Genomic DNA, 15,043 nt, shown 5'->3' on the forward strand with positions numbered 1-15,043 from the left:
GAATCAGATAATTTTCAGGTCAGTCCAATCCACAAAAAAGAATTCGGATCGGATCAAATCGAATCGAATCCCCGCTCCATTGATAGACCTAACTCACTATGATATATTCATTGTATTTTAATGATTTAAAAACAAAATATGTTCCCGTGATTTTAACAATAAAATATTAAATATACAGTGAGCATAATGTACATTACTAGAGGTGGTCGCGGTCCGGTTTGGTTCTGTTTATATGTTAAACCGAAACCAAACCGCATAATTGCGGTGTTAAAAAAATTCAAACCAAACCACACCTCATAACCCAATAAAACCAAACCACTTGGTTCGGTTTAGCAGATTTTGGCGGTTTAAGACATTTCTTATTAGTGAACTCGGGAAATAAAGTAACATTTTTATTTTCTTTTTTTCTAAACAACATTTCTTATATCTAAATTTTCTTTCTTACAATTTAAATAAGTAATAATATATTTATTTATTTTATCGTAGTAAAGTATATCATTCGTATTAGTTGCAAATGACTAACGTCTAATAACATGTTGATTAATTAGTTGCAATATTAAATGTTCAATGTAAAAGTGATAAAAAATTCATCAACATTATTTTTAAAGGAAAGCAATACACAATACACAATTTTAGTTAATGATTATAGAATATAATTATTTTATGTTATATAATAATAAATATAAAATTGTATATATATATATATATATTTTTTAATGCGGTTCGGATTGGAAGCGGGTTGGTTTAAGGTCAAATCAAAACCAACCCATAAACCGCGGATTTTTAAAATAGTTGCCGCAAACCACATTTCGGTTTCAGTTTGGGTCGATTTAATATCGGTTCGGTTTATGCGGATTATCCGGTTTAACCCGAACTGTTATCACCCCGTACATTACTACTTTATTGGAGTTGAAGGTGGTTAAATGCGTTATAAATTAGCCGTGATGCAATTTGACACCAAACTTTACGGGTGGCAAGTGACCCTTATTTATCCGGGTCGGGTCGTTATCAGCCAACCGCCAACTTTGATTCTACTTTATTCTTATTCTTCTTCTTCTCCATCTTTTCAAACCCTCTTTATATATATATATATATATATATATATATATATATATATATATATATTATTTATATTAATTCTTACATCCCCCTTCATTTTATACAATTCTCAGCTTCATCCCCTTTGGTAATTTCCTCCCCCTTTCTATTCAAACTCTCCATGTCTTTGCATACATTTTGTATGTATTTGTGTCTATATGTGATCTTTTGCTTTTCTTTAGTTAATTTTATATGAATGCCAACTGAAAATTATTGTGTATCATTTGATTTAAGCTTTTAAATATATGGGGTTTTGTTTTTTTGTTGATTGGTATTCTAATGTAATTAAAATTAATTATTAGATAAAATAAAAATTAAAAGGTGATTGGGGTATTACTTGATTTTGATTTGGATATTTTCTTGATGTTCTTACCTAGGAAGCAGGGTTCTTGTTTCGGATACTCGGACATATGAATTCCCGTATAGGACACAATTATACTTGTGCAGCTCCAAATTAAATTGTTCATATTGTACTCGAAATTAGTGTTTAGGAAGTACGTGCCTGAAATCAAAGTATAATCATGTTAAGTAGCAATGTAATTAATTGAAATTTGTAATATTTTAGATGATTAAGTTATGCATTTGATTTGATTTCCATAAAAATTTAAGTTTTGTTTATATTTTTTGTCATATATAGCGTCGAATGTATTATATAATTATATTATTTTAAATGATTTCGAATTACCCTGCACCTGAATACTTGTATTATTACCTTTGTCGAATTTGTGTTTCCTTGTATGATGCAACCGCGGGGCGCCACCCGTATCCTTGCTTCCTAGGTTATTACATATTTCGAATTAGAGCAGTGCTAGGGGACCCAAAATGGATCTCAAATTTGTTCCCGAATTACACTTGGCATCTTTTAATTGGCGGGGATCATATTAATACACGCGGGGTCCGATTATTTTAGAAGGGAATAACCAATGGTTAGTTAACACATCTTCATTTTGGAACCGTTTCGGGATCGATTTTGGGAGCTCTAACATTTCGCTTTGTATTATAACTCAATGAAAGTTTATATTTGATTGTTAATATCTGATGCAGTGTAAATAGACTTATTGGGTATATTTTGAGCAGGACAGATTGCTAGCTAGCTCTCTTTGATTTCAAATGGATGATAACAATGATTTTACCTTCTGTAAGGTAAGTTTTTAGATTTGCATGATTTATGTGTGTGTGCACGAGTCGACGACTGTGGTTTTTTTGAAGGTTTGTACTTTTTTGTGTGTATTAAAAAGAGTTGAACTCTTTCAGGTTACCGGTCCGGTTAATGTAGAAGTGTTTGAGGCACATAAAATTGTTCCAGATATTGGCAATATTGATTTAAAAGACGAATTAAGAAATGGCGATAAAACTGATAAAGCTGGCGGTGTTTTGTCAAAAAATGACGTGAGTGCTTCAGAAGCATCAAAAGATGAAGAAAGTGCACCGAGTGCGACACAGGAGCCAAAAAATGTAGTGAAGAAGCCTGTACCTCGGGCCAAGGTTCCTTTTGAGAAGGGTTACAGCCAAATGGACTGGCTTAAACTTACTCGAACACATCCAGACCTAGCAGGTACACTCTACCTACATAAAACATATAGATTCATTATTGTAACCTAAACAATGACGGAGCTAAAAATCTAAGTGAGAGTGAGCCAATACATTATTTTAATTACTAATTTTGGATTAACATAGCGTATCGATTCCGAGTGTAAGAAAGACTGATTACCAAATTATATTTTACTTAAAAAGTAAAAATCACGTCTATTTTTGAAAAACTTTGTTGGTTTAGTCACGTTTGTAAAATGTTTATATCGGACGTAAAAAGTAAAGAATCACTTCTCTATCTTACGTTAGTAAGAACCATGTTTATAATTATAATAAATACTATATTTAGTTGTATGTAAGAAAAACTTACGTATTTTGTAGAAGAGCTAATTTTCTTTATTTGACAAATGCACATAAAAGTGACGGTACGCGGTGCTGTAGGCTCGCTCCTACGTCCCTCCGCCCCTGAACACAAATAGTAAGTATCTATAAGTATTTATATGTGTGTGTGTATTAATCATTGTAAGTTGTAACCGTAGAGTCTTCTTGACACCTTTACACAGAAATGTAACAGAATTTTAGAATCTTCAATCAATTACTAATGTGCTGTGCATTTTATTTATAAGTTAAATAACTTCAAGATTTAATGTTTCGTACTATGTTGCTATTTAGAATTTCTCAGTAATAGTGTGTACTTATAGTTATAGAAATATACTATGTGTTTGCTCAACTGGAAAATGTTAAGTTTTATGTTTAGTACCACACCAACCAGTATAGTTACCTGTCCAGGAGAAGTGTGATGTAGGACAGGATTTTTAGAAAGATGAATTATAATATAAAAACAAGAACAAAAGATTAAAGCAAAGATTTATACGAATCCCAAGAGTAAAATCAAAATTATTCCCAAGAAAAGTGTGTAATCAAAGCTACGTAATATGTGGGGAATTACAATGCTTATATAGGGAATAGAAACCCTAATAAAATAACCTAATGGACAGACTAAGGCCCATAAACTCCTTCAAAAAAAGACTAAGGCCCATAAACAATTGGGCTTTATTATAACAAAACTTAACTAATATACTCCTAGCCCCACATATAAAACATATAGATAAAATGCAATATTTATCTTTAAACTAAATAAATATAAACTAATTAATAACATATATATTAATTCTATATTCTCGTTCCTCATCAAAGTGCAATAGCCACACCACACCTATTAGGAGGTTTACCATGTAAGTTAGGTAACTATAAACCAGTAAACATGTCAGATCATAGCATTTCAATGTGTTTTCAAACATCAAAACACACGCTTGAACGTAGTGAAGGGAGAGGAATGAATTTTTCTCTCAGTCATTCCATGTTAAGTCCTGCAAGAATATCAATTACTCAGTACTTCATGAAGTGTTTATAGTCTCAAGCATGATTGGCACTTTTTGGGAGGGCGTGAGATGATCCAGTTCTTAGTTCTTACATAGAATAGTATGGCCATTGTTATCTATTTTGCATGTTCCGAGGCTGTGTCGTGCTGATATTGTATTTTTTAAAAGCATCTCCGGAGTGAGGAATGCGCTAACTTAATCATTATTACAATATTGCATATCCAATCGAATTTTATTACCATTTAATAAATATAAATAGTATCTACTACCATTTAACTATGAAGTTATTTGAGGTCCTCCAACATCTAATTGAGGCCATGTTTGTTATTGCTATTGTAGACAGTAACAACTTTTTAGCTGAAAAGCAAGTTAAAAATTATTTAGTAAAATTCAAAAAGGGCGTTCTGAAACTTGCTTTTGCTACTAAAAGCTGCTTTCTTTTAGAGAAAGTAGGTCTCTATAGGCTTTTGGAAAAAGCTACTTTCAGCTTTTGTGGGAAGCGACTACAAGTTTCACTACCAAACCTTACCAAACACATAATTTTATAATATTATACCTTAAGACATGCACATATGAAGAATATCACAAAATAGTCATTAGATTTTTCCACCAGCACTTTTTTCACATTAGTGCAGTTTTGCAAAGAATCCCAAGCGAAAACTAAGCAAAATTTGATCAATTTCGTCCTGATATGTGCCAAGCCACTAAATAAGAATATTTACTTGCACATTACCCTTGGATGATTGAGCACTAGAACGTCTCCGATAACTTAATCCCTTCCAACTCGATGTCGGTTTCCCTTCGACATTTTTTGGGATAAAAGTAGATAATCATGAGGGCCTTTGTGTGATTCTTGATGATTTGTAGAACATTTATCAGAGATTCCTCATTACAGTGGCGTCCTTGGTGCATAAATAGTTTGTAGGTCGGTCACGATCTGTGGTTTTATATTCCTCCATTGTTGATGTCCCTCAACTCCCTCGAATATGTGTGCTGTGGTTTAGCTCCTGAAACTCCAACAGTTTAGTGTAGCTCTTGAGACACTAATAGTTAAACATAGTTAAACGCACCAAGATGGAATAGGGGATTTGTGTTACCGCACTTCTCTTTTATTTTTGGTCTTATCATTGTATAGACTGTGATTGACTGGCTTACAATAATAAAAGACCAATTTTTAAGGATCTGCTACGATAGAAGATCTTGACAATAATAATAAAGTCTGTGTTTAGCAATATATGCTTACCAAGTTATAAAAAATGATATTACATGTTTCATGATCACGATAGGAACATTTTCTTTTATATAGGGTTAAAGGGACAGTCAAATAAGAGGCTGATTTCGCTAAAGGAAGTGAAGCTGCACAAAACAGAAGAAGACTCCATGTGGACTGTTCTTAATGGCCGTGTCTACAATATTACTCCATATATGAAGTTTCATCCAGGAGGTACAAAAATTTTGTTATAGCCTTTACTTTTTATATTTGTTTAGTTTTTTGTGCCTTAGTTTTGCATAGACATCTAAATGTTATTCATTTATAAATATTGTTCTTGTTTACTCTCTGTTTGTTTTAATTAATTATATGAGAAACTGTAATCTGTCACAATTTCAACTTTCCCTTCATGTAAGGGAAAGGGTTTGTAAGAAATTGATTTTCCTGAAGATAGTTTACTCTTCCACTTCATTTGTACTTGAGAGCTTTAGATAGCATACGTGTACAGATCAGACATGGATGATTAGATGGTTCCCATGGGAAACCTTAGATTATATGAGAATACTAAGAATATGTAAAAGGGATTATAGTAGAGAGGAGAGATAGATAGAGAGAGAGAGAGAGAGAGAGAGAGAGGGAGAGAGAGAGAGAGGCAGAGAACTTAAAGTGTATCCTTTATATATTGTCTACTGCATATTACAAAGGAGGCAATATATAGAAAAAAGAAACCTGGTTGCTACTCTTGCTACAGGATCTAAGTACGTTATGATGTCGAGAAATGTCATAAAGTGCATTATACGATTGCGGCTAGTGGTTACCTGCTACAGGAACCCTTTTTGTGTGTGGTCTGTTTCTTTATACCTTCTCCAATGTATTAATCAACTAATAAGAGGCTGTGATGCCTCCAGATTTTTCCTTCTCATTGTCCACAGTTTTATAAAAGAAACAAAAAAAGGGACATTGGCCTTTGTGTGTTTTATTACGCAGAACTTGTTGTCAGGACTTATTTGATCAACCGTATTTCCCAAATTCAAGGAACTTGAATCTATGGAAAACACTAATTCATAAGTGCATCACAAGTGATCAGGACAAAAATTTAGTCATGTTTATAATGTCTATTGTCTAGATATTGTTATCTACTGAACTTATGGCTTGAATCATATTAGTGTATTAGCCCCTCTATACTGATATGAAGGATTAATATAGTTATGTGATACAATTCGTAAGTTCTTATCATGTGATACTTAAAGTTTTGTATATGATATGTAATTTTGTTTGTTTTTATATCAGCCTTTTACTTGATCGCTCATTGTCATTCATCTCGACTTTATTACTAGTTTACTGGGAGTAACAGTCTACTGTATATGGAATATTACGTTACCCTGTATGTTGTCGGTATAGCCGTGTAGATTAATTATATGAGATTGCCTTCAGCCTTTCAGCCTCTCTGAAGTCTTAGTTGTTGCTAATGTATTGCAATTTGAATTAAATGAAGCTCTTACTTTTGATATTTTTGTTTAAATTTGTGTGTTCTTTCAAATAGTTTCACTATGTTAAATTAACCTTGCTTTTCAGGTGTTGATTTCCTAATGAAGGCAGTTGGAAAAGATTGTACAGCCTTATTCAGTATCCTCGCATTGTTGATTATTTGTTTACCTTACATTTATATTATGTGATGTTCGTTAATAAATTATTTAGAGTACATTTCTACAGTATTACGGTGGCTGTAAGTTGCAACATCCTTAAACTATGTTCAGATAAATACCATGCTTGGGTGAATGCTGACTTCATGCTGGAGAAGTGTCTGGTTGGTATTTTAGACGACAGCCAGTAAAGGTCCCTTCATAAAAATGAAGGAATGGGGGGAAAGTCTCGTGTTCATCCATTGAATGCTAAAATTTGGCATCTCCTTGAAAAGATACAAATTCTTAGTTTATAAATTTGGAAGTCGGTGATAATACTGATCTTGGTATACAAAAGAAATTATTTTTTATGTTATCTTAATTGTTAGTGCTCCTTTTTAATTCGACGCCTTGAAGTTTAAACAATTCCCTTCAAAAGGTGCTTAGAAAAATTCTATCTCTATCTGATACAATCGAAGCCGGAAAATTATGTAAACGCGCAACTTGTTGGATAAAGACCGCTACAACCATGAAAGCATCGAACGGATGTTTCACCCCTATAAAGTGGGCATACTTGGTGAATCTATCCACCACCACCAATATGGAATTAACCCCTAACGACATTGGGAGCCCTTTTATAAAATCCATCGAGACATCCTACCAAACCAAAGACGGAATAGGTAACGGTTGTAATAGACCAGCCGAATTCTGTTGAGATATCTTGTGCCTCTGGCAAATATCAAACCTCCCTGCTACATCCTCTCCAAAACCAATCTTCTACCAGCCTTAAATATGTTTTGTTTTCCCAGGCGTGACTCCCTACCAGAGAGTCATGATATTCTTTCAACAACACCGGAATGAAAACTGAGGTTTTTGGTATCATATATCGGCCCTTAAACAGCAGTTTTCCATCCATTACACTCAACTTGGAATTCTCCTTCGAGTTGGTACGAAGCTCCTGTATGATTGTCTGAATGTCCTGATCAGCAACAATTTTTTTCTCCAATTTTTCATAAACCGATTTTTGCTGGCCCTTAGATCCCAGCAGCTTACTAAAATACGCAATCGGTTGGTTTGTCTGCATTAACACTGCCCCGTTACCTGTTCCCGACGCATCAGTTTCTATTATAAATGGCAGATGAAATTGTGGTAATTGTTGACGGAGGAATCTGGTAACAACAAAGATTGAGGTTTCTCGCCGGAACTAAGATCTGTGACGGTGGTTCTTTACCGGAAACTTAAGCGGTGTGTGGTGGTTTATGGTTGTTTTAGGCTGAGATTGATCAGAGTAAGTGGTGGCTCTCTTATCGGCTCTCAACTTCTTACCCTTTTAATGTGCCTACGTACCCTTTATATAGGGATCAAGCCTGACGTAGTTCTCGTAGAACAAGAAGTCTAATGCGTTGAGACTTCTTACTCCTAAGCCCAATAGAAGCTCATCCGATATCCATCTTCTGCTAGCTTTAGGAATGTCCAACTATGAGGCCCAACCGCAAAGGCCCAAGGCTCGTCCGCAATCGTAAGACTTCACGGATAATGCATCTCCCTGCGCAAGGATAACACTCCGCTACAGCTATCTCCCTTGATTTACGAACGCAGGTATAGCCACGGTTCACCCCAAGTGTCAGACGCGTCCCTATCCCCCGAATGAGGATAACCCACCAGATAGCAGGACAGGTGATCCCAAGCTCTTGGGTGCAAAGTGCAGGATGACTCCAAAGTTCTCCAACGAGGACACCCGTTGAATACAAGAACAGAGCTCCCAAAGCACACACCAAAGTTAAACCCCGCATCCCCAACGAGGACACCCGTTGAATACAGGAGGAGGCCTTCAATCATCAGGCACACCCCTGGAGGCCTTCAAGCTTTTCACGGACATCCCCCTCCTTGACCGTCTCAAGGAGGGAATTCTTCAGAGAGTACCTGCAACAAATACATTAGCAAAAATAATCCTCCATTGCTCCTCTCCATGCAAGCTTTGTCCTGAATTCAACATCAAAAGTATATAGATCAGACACAGGACGCGTCCTAACCAAGTGGGCGCGTCCTAACCTCCATAAATCCAACTCTGCTTTAATCATTTCTTATAACATGTAAAGTCATAGGACACGTCCTAAAATATAGGGCGCGTCCTTAACCTTATTAGACTTGCACCGTACCCTCTAACCATCGTGCACAATATGTCACTTTCAATGACGCATCCTTGCTAAAGTAGGCGCGTCCTAAAGCACCCATCACCATAAGATTTCATCTGTCAAGCACTTTCATAAATATTGACGCGTCCATAAAGCCTGGGCACGTCCTTCCTTGACCATGCACTTTTCTAGCCTCATAACATATCCCTGCCCAAGTAGGCGCGTCCTGTAAGCTTGGACGCGTCCTTACTTTCACAACACAATACTGAATTTGACTGTAATTAGCCCGCGTTTGACCCGAGTCAATCCAATGCCAAATTTTGGGTATAGCAGTAATCTCAGGACTGGAGGGCTTATGAGGGCTATTTTAAGTTGTTGAAAAGCTTGAGTTGCTGCCTCGCTCCAACCAAAGTTATGTTTATGCAATTGATCAGTTAAGGGTTGAGCCAATTGAGCGTAACGGGCTACAAATTTTATGTAGTAACCTGTCATGTCCAGAAATCCTCTAAGTTGTTTAAGATTTGCAGGTTTGGTCCATTCCAAAATAGCCCCAACTTTTTCTGCATTTACTGTTACTCCTTTCTGTGAGATTACGTGACCGAGGCACCCTATTGACATTCTCCCAAATTCATATTTCCCTTGATTTGCAAACAACCCTTGATCAGCCAATGTGCCCAAAATAGCATTAAGGTGTGCCTATGTTTCCCCTTCGCTATTGCTATAAACTATGATACCACTTGTAATACACTAGAGATGAGTAAACAAGAAACAGGACACTCGACCTCACTACTGACCTATCACAATAATAACAAATATATAATTCTTGCCCTTTCGCTTTGTTCCTTTTACTCTCTTGCCCCTGGATCATTTACTTTATTACCAACCTTATCTGTATTGTTCAATTGACTCTTCTGCCCCTGCAACTTTTAGTTTTTTTTTACGAATAAGTTAAATGCCGAGTGTATCACAGGAGGATGGATCTTCGACTCGAGGTGAGAGGAGTACAAGAGTTGTGTAATAGATGAGGACCCTCCTCGGTATAAACATCCTGGAACTAATTCACATTTAAAATTGTAATTTAGAAAAGAGCTCTTTGATTGCAATTGCATCCCAAGAGAGAACCGCAGCTCGGATCCTATTGAACCCCAGGATTGTGCAGAATCACCTTAGTAACATCCCAACTTGATACAAATCCCTAGGCATAAACATCGCCTAATATACTATCATACAAAGTATGAAGTGTCCGGTTTGAGGAGGCTCCAAAATCCTCAAGACTTCATTGTGAGCACAAGTAAATGTAAGTGCATAAAGAGACCCTTTCTTAACAGCAATTATATGTGAAACCGAGGCTTAATTTCCAAGATGGATGACCTCAACACCATAGGCTACTGGAAAGTACATTCCTCCGGGTTGAGGTCCCCCGGAAATGTACTTAATGAAACCATTAATTTTCCATTTGGGTACTCCATACTTTCCTTTAATTACAGTTTTATTGAGGTCACTTGGTTTTGGTCACCTTCAAAGTTTCCATTAGCAAATAGTCCTAAATTTAGCTCATAAACTTCAGTACATACACTAGAGTCTAGACATATTAACTTATAACTCGTGCAAGCTTAACCTTGTTTGTTTTGTTTTTCTTTTTGAAGCAAGAAAGATTATTATATAATTACATATTTACATTTAAAAGTTGGACAACAAATATATAATGCCATTTTATACTTGTCACCAACCAGTGTTTTGAATTATACTATTATGTAATTATTGTATGACCGTGTGGTAGAAATGCCATTAGATAATTAGTTCAAAATCTAGTTCCTCAACCACTGATTAAGTCATTCAAACAACAATAATCTTTGTAATTTAATACAACATACATTTATACAGAGAGACAGATACTCAACATTATCCATAAAGATTCCCTAATTCTAGTTGTTGTAAAACCTCAAATCAACCAGATATTTTTTTTTTCTAAAATAATCCAAACTTCTAACAATAGCCTATTTAGCCGCAACCAAAAAGAGTCTGCAATTAGCGGTAATATATAGCACAATAATATAAACACCACCACACCTCAAAGAACACAAATAGAACACTATTATCATTTCAGTTAACCTACAACTATTGTACACAGTAGACGTTGCATCCGAGGGGCAGTGTCACCATTTCCACAATATGATACAACCTCTTGGTACTGGGTACCATCTGTGACAAGAATGAAAGAATGAAAACAATAAAACGCAGTCATAGATACATTATTTATTGCAAAGGGGTTAAAACACATACAACATCTTTCTCATGCTCTAGTTTTAGTGATAGATACATTCTTTATTGCAAAGGGATTAAAACACACACAACACCTTTCTCATGCTCTAGTTTTTTACTTAACATCCATGCTTTTCATATTGAGTGATCTCTATGTCAAATGAAAAGACCTATTATCATCCTTTTTTGAACGTACTTAATCTTCTTTATTGCTCACTAGCACACCTTGCTCCTTACTTTTTTATAGAATTACTTAACATGTCAAATGTATCAGCCTGAAATTTGTAAGATTGCAATAAAGAGTCAAGCATACATATCTTTTAGCATATATCACTGTGCGTAATGGTAATAACATATAACATTATATTTATAAGTGGGGAAACAACATAACATAAGCACCACGAAAGTGCCTTAAGTATGTCATTACACCGATGTCTAAGAGAAGTTTCAGTCACGTAGTCCGTTCCAAATAGATTTTACTATTACATGACTTTTTCTTGTTTAATAAGAATGTCCTCATTATTACATATATTATACACTACATCCCTATGGCTAACATGATTAAACAAAGATGAGAGAGTGGTTTCCGAGTTTTGGGCAGGTAATCTGCTCATCACTAAATCATTTCTCAGTGCAAATGTTTTCACATGTTTGCCCTGAAGTAATTATGACTGGATAATACATGAGTTGGAAAGATATGGAAACCTTAATTTCTAAGAAACCTTAATTAAGATATGGAAACCTTAATTTCTTAGTATATGTTCTAAGAAATTTTTGGGGTGAGCGTGGGTCGAATCTCGAACCTGAGACGATTGAGTATAAACTCTTGACCACTTAAGGTATCCAACCGTGCCCGCCTCCTTGATTTTTAGTAAAATGATGAACTGTGTATATTGGGGTCGTTGTGTACTGATTTTATAAGCCATTTTGTGGTTGTTTAGAATTTCAGATTCAAAATTGTACAAATAGAGTTTTTCATTTGCTTTAGAATTTCAAATTTGTCAATTCTTGGTTCCTTCATTAAATTTTTGATGTGTTGTTCTTCTTCAGTTGCTTGTACTCTTTTAAAGTGATTGTTGGAACCAGATTCCGGTAAGGCGGTTACTTCTTTCAATCGACCTATAGATAAGATAATGTGAGAGATTGTCTCTCGATTTACCTTCGGTGTGAAAATAAGTTAATCAGGTCAAAGTAGGTTTGGGAATACAAAAACTTTGAATATATTTGTGAGTGTGTGTATGATTTGAATTGTGTGATGCAAACCTCAGATAAAACTAACTCCCTTCAGTTGGCGAGATAAATGGAGATACGTTGTGGAGAAGTGGACCACGTCCACCCCGATTCTTCGACCACGTCCAACAATCAGACAATTATTACTCATATTGGGCCTGAATCCTTGAATCATTCCTTTCATTAAGATCAATAAGAAGTGTGACATATTTGGCTCATACGTTCTGGTCCTAAGCTGACAGGCCTCCAACATGTCCATGTAGTTCGTTCAGATATAATGGATGAGCGAAGGACAACCTTCAAGGACAAATTCTTAAAAGATTAATTAATTTAAATCTATGAATTCTTTTATTAACATTATTGTTCTTAATATTGTAAGCTATAATATTTGCCTCCTCAAACCCAAAAAAAAGCTCTCTCGGCCTTTCTTTTTTTCTAACCGCCGTTCAGGGCTTCCATCGGTTTTCACCGGTGGAAAACCTCAAATCATCTATTTTTCTTACTTTGTTCGTATTTTTCAATAATACTCCTCCCCGGGTAAGGATTTTTATCGTTCAAGATTGTATTTTTGTTTGATAAAATCTTTATTGGATGAGATTTGTTCCCAATTTATTTAGGTTTTGTTTATTCTCTCCTTGTGAGAGCTTGGTGTGTTTTTTGGTGTGATTTTGTGTGATTCGATGTCCAGGTCGTTAGATTTGCCAGATTTTCAGAGGTTTGATTCAGCGATAAAGATTTATATGGGATTGCAATTACGATCGATATCTCAAACAGGTTTTGGTGAAGGCGATACATGTGTATATATCAATTTCAACAAATCGCTTGATTGTGTCTTTATAAAGACTAAATTAATCAGCGATATGATCTGTTTTATGTTTGTTCGACTCGATTGTTCTTGTAGATGCCGTATGGCTTTTCATTATTGAATTAATTCTGATTTTTTTTTCAAAAAAAAAACATTATTGTTCTTCCTGGAAATTCTTTAAAGTTACAGTAGCAAACAAAACTAGTGGTCTTCAAAATTTGGTTTATTGATTTCTTAATAATTACCGATTATTTCCAAATTTGTCTATCAATCTCTAATTAAGAACTCAACTGATTACGATTCTCGATTTTTATAATCATAAACTCACCTAAAAAGTTCAATCATAAATAAATATTTAGTTTGATAAATCTAAAACTAGACAATATAATTACTAGTATAAAATGGGCAACCATACTAGGTATAAAATACACAGAGTGAGATCTCTTTCTTCTTCATCAGTGTAGTGTATTAGCTTATTGCATATATAATCCTATATAGTATGTATCACTATTGTTATGGTTATTATTATGTCCGCTTTTGGCATGGGTCCTAAACGGGCCCAACAAGCTCTCACGCCCATTACCAAGACACGAAGCGTTATTAATAGAAGTCACGTCTCATCGCTATGAAAACAAGTGAGCATACCCCTATCTAAGGGTCACATCGCTAAATAATGGATATGAGACCAACCCAATTAGAGGTCAAATCTCATTAATATCGCTATGGAAAACTAATTTAAGCTATAAGAGAAGAATTAAGGACATGCTACCTCATTACATGGAGATCACCTCACTATCAACTTACACCACTTATTCTCTATTAACTCGAAGACCCATGACCAGGCCTGAAGGGATCACAAAAGCTACTTTCAGCTTTTGTGGGAAGCGACTACAAGTTTCACTACCAAACCTTACCAAACACATAATTTTATAAGTAATAGTAGGCCAAGTAATAGTAGCACATGTAATAAAATACGATAATCTATACGATACAATATACAGAACAAAGAGTCGGTACATATTCTTATTCTTATTCGATACACACAATACACATAACATATAAATAACAATAATTCAAAATCAATAACTCATGCAACGACCACTACAACCCGGTGATAACGGTCCTAAATTTTCAAAAAACTGTCACTACAATCCGGTGACTTCGGTCCTAAGTTTTAATTCGATATTTTCACAAACCATGGCACAAATCAGAAATCCAAAATTATAGTTGGCACATAACACATATACGACAATACATATACTATAATACATAATACTTTTAAATATATCATCACTTAGCCCATATTTTGATAATCAAATATAAATGCATAACATACAATTTTGAAAACACTAGCAAGATCGATCGAAAAACTTACCTCAAAACCTAACCAGATCTGAATTTAGTCTTTTTAATCCTCTAAACGATGTTTTATTGAAAAATACGAAACACCAAAGTTGTAGAGAATGAAAAGACCTTTCCGAAAAATCTAGGATCACTGAATTCCGACTTACGATGAACTTTCTACGAATTTTACAAGACTGCTAAATTTTATGAATAAAAGCCCTACGAATTTCAATAATTAAGACGAGGAAGACGAATGAGATGCATTTATAATGACACAAACCATATATCTTAACCTACAAATTATCCATATTAGAATCTGATCCAAATTTTAGGTCCATTAGTCTAATTCAATTTTAAATCCTAGTCCTTATATAATTTTAATACTTTTTTCTATTATTCTTTTATTAATCTAATTCTAAAATATA

The 15,043-nt window shown here is 34.9% G+C and overlaps 1 protein-coding gene and 1 long non-coding RNA gene across 5 annotated transcripts; one reads left to right on the top strand and one right to left on the bottom strand.

Annotated features, from left to right (window-relative positions):
• Positions 1 to 1,094: 1,094 nt before the first annotated feature.
• Positions 1,095 to 7,218, top strand: LOC141724713 (cytochrome b5 domain-containing protein RLF). 4 transcript variants are annotated; one of them, XM_074526946.1, is made up of 6 exons: positions 1,095 to 1,186; positions 2,181 to 2,241; positions 2,353 to 2,653; positions 5,317 to 5,454; positions 6,796 to 6,846; positions 6,978 to 7,218. In XM_074526946.1, the coding sequence occupies exons 2-6, from the start codon at positions 2,209 to 2,211 to the stop codon at positions 7,052 to 7,054; spliced, it is 600 nt and encodes a 199-aa protein (XP_074383047.1). In that variant the 5' UTR covers positions 1,095 to 1,186; positions 2,181 to 2,208; the 3' UTR covers positions 7,055 to 7,218. The 4 variants fall into 4 exon arrangements, with proteins under 4 accessions (XP_074383047.1, XP_074383046.1, XP_074383048.1 ...); XM_074526945.1 differs by having other exon boundaries at positions 1,101 to 1,186; positions 2,176 to 2,241; XM_074526947.1 differs by lacking the exon at positions 1,095 to 1,186 and adding an exon at positions 1,813 to 2,024 and having other exon boundaries at positions 2,176 to 2,241.
• Positions 7,219 to 11,202: 3,984 nt separating this feature from the next.
• Positions 11,203 to 12,790, bottom strand: LOC141723382 (uncharacterized). The gene is made up of 2 exons (XR_012576263.1): positions 12,503 to 12,790; positions 11,203 to 11,514 (listed from the first exon to the last, which is right to left on the bottom strand). It is a non-coding gene; the product is annotated as an uncharacterized LOC141723382 (long non-coding RNA).
• Between the last annotated feature and the right edge of the window lie 2,253 nt (positions 12,791 to 15,043).

Source organism: Apium graveolens, chromosome 5 (genome assembly GCF_009905375.1).
Source record: "Apium graveolens cultivar Ventura chromosome 5, ASM990537v1, whole genome shotgun sequence".
Lineage (NCBI taxonomy): Eukaryota > Viridiplantae > Streptophyta > Magnoliopsida > Apiales > Apiaceae > Apium > Apium graveolens.

Bases quoted from the DNA above. Each gene is read 5' to 3' on its own strand.
- LOC141724713 (XM_074526946.1), top strand. From the start codon at position 2,209: ATGGATGATAACAATGATTTTACCTTCTGTAAG. The intron at 2,654-5,316 runs GTACACTCTACC...TCTTTTATATAG, and splicing joins AACACATCCAGACCTAGCAG to GGTTAAAGGGACAGTCAAAT. The intron at 6,847-6,977 runs GTATCCTCGCAT...AACTATGTTCAG, and splicing joins AGATTGTACAGCCTTATTCA to ATAAATACCATGCTTGGGTG.